The 4,503-nt window shown below is 38.2% G+C and overlaps 1 protein-coding gene across 2 annotated transcripts; it reads left to right on the forward strand.

The window, feature by feature from the left end:
• The first annotated feature begins 356 nt into the window (after positions 1 to 356).
• Positions 357 to 4,119, forward strand: LOC103935985 (probable serine/threonine-protein kinase WNK9). Of its 2 annotated transcripts, XM_009345820.3 has the most exons (7): positions 358 to 866; positions 993 to 1,030; positions 1,287 to 1,514; positions 1,625 to 1,845; positions 2,067 to 2,224; positions 2,308 to 2,746; positions 2,831 to 4,119. In XM_009345820.3, exons 1-7 carry the CDS (start codon positions 792 to 794, stop codon positions 3,883 to 3,885), a joined length of 2,214 nt encoding a protein of 737 aa, XP_009344095.2. In that variant the 5' UTR covers positions 358 to 791; the 3' UTR covers positions 3,886 to 4,119. The 2 variants fall into 2 exon arrangements, with proteins under 2 accessions (XP_048427830.1, XP_009344095.2); XM_048571873.1 differs by lacking the exon at positions 993 to 1,030 and having other exon boundaries at positions 357 to 866.
• Positions 4,120 to 4,503: the final 384 nt, after the last annotated feature.

Genomic DNA, 4,503 nt, shown 5'->3' on the forward strand with positions numbered 1-4,503 from the left:
TGTATAATTACACCACACCTTTGACAAATGATCTCCACATATCAATATTCTGCCAAGGTTTTCAATAATGTGGCAATGTTTTCAATGCTATGACAAGGTCTTCAATACTGTGGGCATTCATTACCCACTATATTTTTCAACAAACTCCAATATATCAAAAAAGTTTATTAATTTTTAGCCTTTAAATTTAATTAAGAAATTATTTAAAATAAAAATTAAATAAATGTATGCAGAATAAGAAAAGATTGTTTGGTTTTGGATATCGCTTCCATAATATATACGTTAAAGAAAAGAAGATAAAAATTAAAAGTTAGGAAGCTTGGTTGGTTGGTCCATGTCGTTCAAGTAGTTGGTTTAAATGTTTTAACTGCAGCTCGTGAAGAGATAGAGAAGGACAGGAAGGTGAAAGGGAGATGGGTTTTCTTTGTTTTGTCAGGTTCTGTGGTTTTGGGGCCTGTTGTTTCTGAGTAGTTGTTTGTTGTAGTTGGCAATTATCTTTGTCCTCCTCCTGATGGACTCTCCAAGGATCTCTGCTTTCCTCTTCTTCCCTCCACAATAAACAACCACCATTCTATTTCTTCCCTCCATTTTATTATTAATATTCATTACCATATCAGCCTCCATTAGCATTGGATGATTCATCTCTCTCTCTCTCTCTCTCTCTCTCTCTCTCTCTCTCTCTTTCTCTCTCTACCTGTGACTCTGTATTGATTGAGATAACAAGATTTGATATATATGGTGAGAAGAAACAGTTTAACATAGAGAAAGTAATAGGTTAAAATAAAAAAGGAATGAATGGTGGTACTGCTTCTGAAGAAGAATTCTCTGAGTTTGTAGAGGTTGATCCTACTGGAAGATATGGAAGAGTAAGCTCCTCTTCTCCTTTCCTCTAATTTGTTTTCAATTTTCATGCCTTTTTGCTATTTGGGTTAGTTTATAATTTTGTTTTTAACTCCCAAGTTTGCTGTTTTTTTTTTTTTTTTTTTTGGCAGTACAATGAAGTTCTTGGCAAAGGAGCTTCAAAAACAGTGTATGGTTTCAATACCCTTTTCAAATTAATGCATAAGTTTGACTTTTTATGTGGTTTAATCAAAACCCTCTCAAAATACCGTAGAAGTTTGAATTTGTATGTGGTTTGTTCAGTCAAAACCCTTTTGAATTTATGCACAAGTATATATTTTTATGTGGTTAAATTCAAAACCTTTTTCAAATTGATGCCCAAGTATGAATTTTTGTGTAAAAAAAAAAAATGTATTTTTGTTCATAATTTGTGTTGGTTTTTGCAGATATAGGGCCTTTGATGAGTATGAAGGGATTGAAGTGGCATGGAATCAGGTGAAGCTTTATGATTTTCTGAGAAACCCTGAGGATCTCGAGAGGCTATACCGCGAAATTCATCTACTCAAGACCTTGAAACACAACAATATCATGAAGTTTTACTCCTCTTGGGTTGATAGTACCAACAGAAATATCAACTTTGTTACTGAGATGTTTACTTCTGGTACTCTCAGGCAGTAAGTTTCAGTTTCACCCTTTGTTTTCTGGTCCGAGACTGTAAATTTTTTTTGATTATTCAATGTGGGGGTTTTCTTTCTTTTTATTTTTTATTGGTTTCTGTGTGTAGGTATAGGCTAAAACACAAGAGAGTTAATATCAGGGCAGTGAAGCATTGGTGCAGGCAGATTTTGAAAGGGCTTCTCTATCTTCACAGCCATGACCCTCCTGTGATCCACAGAGATCTCAAGTGTGACAACATTTTCATCAATGGAAACCAAGGTGAGGTCAAGATTGGTGATCTTGGCCTCGCTGCTGTCCTCCGTAAATCCCACGCTGATCGTTGTGTTGGTAGGTCATTTCTAGGTGCTTGAATGTCTTTTCAGTGATTAGAATATGTAGAATTGCTTGACAATTTGACGTTCTTCAAGCATATGCCATTGTTCATAACGAACTTCCGGATATTTGTTTTTCTCTAATGAACTAATTTGATAGAGTTTTTGTTCTTTGAGATCATCTCATCTTTGTCTTGTTTCTCTCTCTTTTCCTTTGGTTTCTTTCCGCTTGCTCAGGAACACCGGAGTTCATGGCTCCAGAGGTTTACGAAGAGGAATACAATGAGTTGGTTGACATTTATTCTTTTGGGATGTGCATCTTGGAGATGGTTACCTTTGAATATCCATATAGCGAATGCACTCATCCTGCTCAAATCTATAAGAAAGTTATCAATGTAGGAACTCTGAACTCTCAAGTTAATTTTCTGGTTGGTTTTTGTTTCTTCCAAATGATTTATGTATTTAATTTTTGACATAGGGGAAAAGGCCAGAAGCCCTGTTCAAGGTGAAGGATCCTGAGGTGCGGCGTTTTGTTGAGAAATGCTTAGTGACCGTCTCTCATAGGCTTTCTGCTAGGGAGCTTTTGAGAGACCCTTTTCTCCAGGTTGATGACTACGGATACGATTTAAGGCCAATAGAGTATCAAAGAGATATGTATGAAATAGGGCCTCTCTTAAGACAACCTCACTCTTCACTTCATCAAAGTAACAGCTCTTTGAGCAACGGGCATGGCAATTATCTTGGTTACGAAACAGAAAATGATTTGGACTACAATCCGATTGATTATGGATTGAGCGAAATTGATCTCTTCGCTTGTCAAGAGGATGAGCATTTGGGAGATGTTGACCTCACAATCAAGGGGAGGCGGAAAGAAGACGATGGCATCTTTTTAAGGCTCAGAATTGCAGATAAAGAAGGTAAAAGTTTCAGTCTAACTGCATACATGTGCTGTTGTGTCCTGTAAATTCTGAAATGAAACTAAACGTTCCTTTTCTCTTCAGGCCGCATCCGAAACATCTATTTCCCTTTTGATACTGAGAATGACACGGCATTGAGTGTTGCCAGAGAGATGGTTTCTGAGCTTGATATCACAGACCAAGATGTTACAAAAATAGCAGAGATGATTGATGGTGAAATTACTACCTTGGTACCGGAGTGGATTAAGGGATGTGGCATAGAAGAAATTCCCCATTGCAATAATGCAAGTTTTTGTCAAAATTGTGCTTCGTATGGTTCCATTTTGGATTATGCATCACCAGATATTCCAGGCGTCAAGCACCTCCAAGTTCTTCAGTGCTCAAAACACGGATCAGCTGCTGTCCATGGACGTTTCGAAGAGATTACATACCAAGTTGAAGGCGCAGAGCATAGTCTTACAGGTGCACCTAGAACATCAAACCATTCTGATGGCTTGCACTATGCTGATATCTGGGCTCAAAGAGAAGGACCGGAATTAAGCTCACAAGGTTCAGGAGATTCCAGTGATATCCAATGCAACGAAAATCATGAAGCATTGGATGTAACAAACTTTGGTAAGGAAGAGAGAATTATAATGATGGACAACCAGAGCGATTCGAAAGCAAGAAAATCTTTCTCAGAGAAACTTTCAGCCAGTTCTGATCGGTTAGATGATTATGAGAACGAGCTTCGTCAAGAACTACGATGGCTCAAAGCAACGTATCAAATGCAGTTGAGGGAGATTAGGGACCAACAGCTTGGAGCTAGACCGAAAGCTTCAAGCCTAAGTCCAAATTCAAATCACTCAGGGAACAGGGAAACAAATGGAGTTTCAATGTCCTCGGCTTCGTCCCAGCGGACGAAAGAAAACAAAAAACCTTCCTTGAAATCGTTTTCCTCGGGGAAGCATTTCACATATTCTCCGGTGGATGCTGAAAAGAAACATTTGGCAAGCCCTGGTGTCCAAAATCACGAGGCATTTGATGGGGCTTACAGTCCTGAACAAATCATCACTGCAAAGAGTTTCTACATTGGTGCATTGCTTCCACACTCCCTTCACCGGGCAACTTCTCTACCGGTCGATGCTATAGATGTTTAAGGGCCTGCCAACTTCTCTATTTCTGTCACCAGGTTTACACCACACCCTCAAATAATACTAGCAGCTGCCTCTTTTCACCGATACGAAAAACGAATGTGATGGATATTACTTGTACAACAGTACAAGCAGAGATGTAATTTACAGCTTGTAGGTTTTGAAACAATTCCAGGTAAAACAATTGAATCAATGAACATTACCCACTAACATGAAAGTAACAAGGCTTGATTACATGAATTTGTGTCTCATATCTCAGAAGGAAGGAGATAAGAGTTAATGTGATTTATGATGACTGCAGATGATAGTGAATCAGTGATGGGAGTAAATTAGTTGATACATTTCTTTCTGGTCTATAGAATGCATTTACAAATGAATATACCTCGTGACATGCAAGTTCTTCTGGTCATTGAGACAAGTTCCCAATACTTACTCCCAATACCAAAAAATGTCAAGAATGTTAGACGACCACTAGAGGAATGGTATCTTGTTTCTTATTCCGATGATATTAGATTACAAAAGCTTAAGCCGCCTAAAATGAGACAACAATGTATGTAACTTAGTATAGCACCTAGAGGAATACTAGGTCAGTAGACCAACAGGCAACAGCTACAATTTTGTCTG

This window comes from the organism of the source record quoted next, unplaced genomic scaffold (assembly GCF_019419815.1).
Source record: "Pyrus x bretschneideri cultivar Hongxiangsu unplaced genomic scaffold, Pyrus_bretschneideri_v1 Contig6, whole genome shotgun sequence".
Lineage (NCBI taxonomy): Eukaryota > Viridiplantae > Streptophyta > Magnoliopsida > Rosales > Rosaceae > Pyrus > Pyrus x bretschneideri.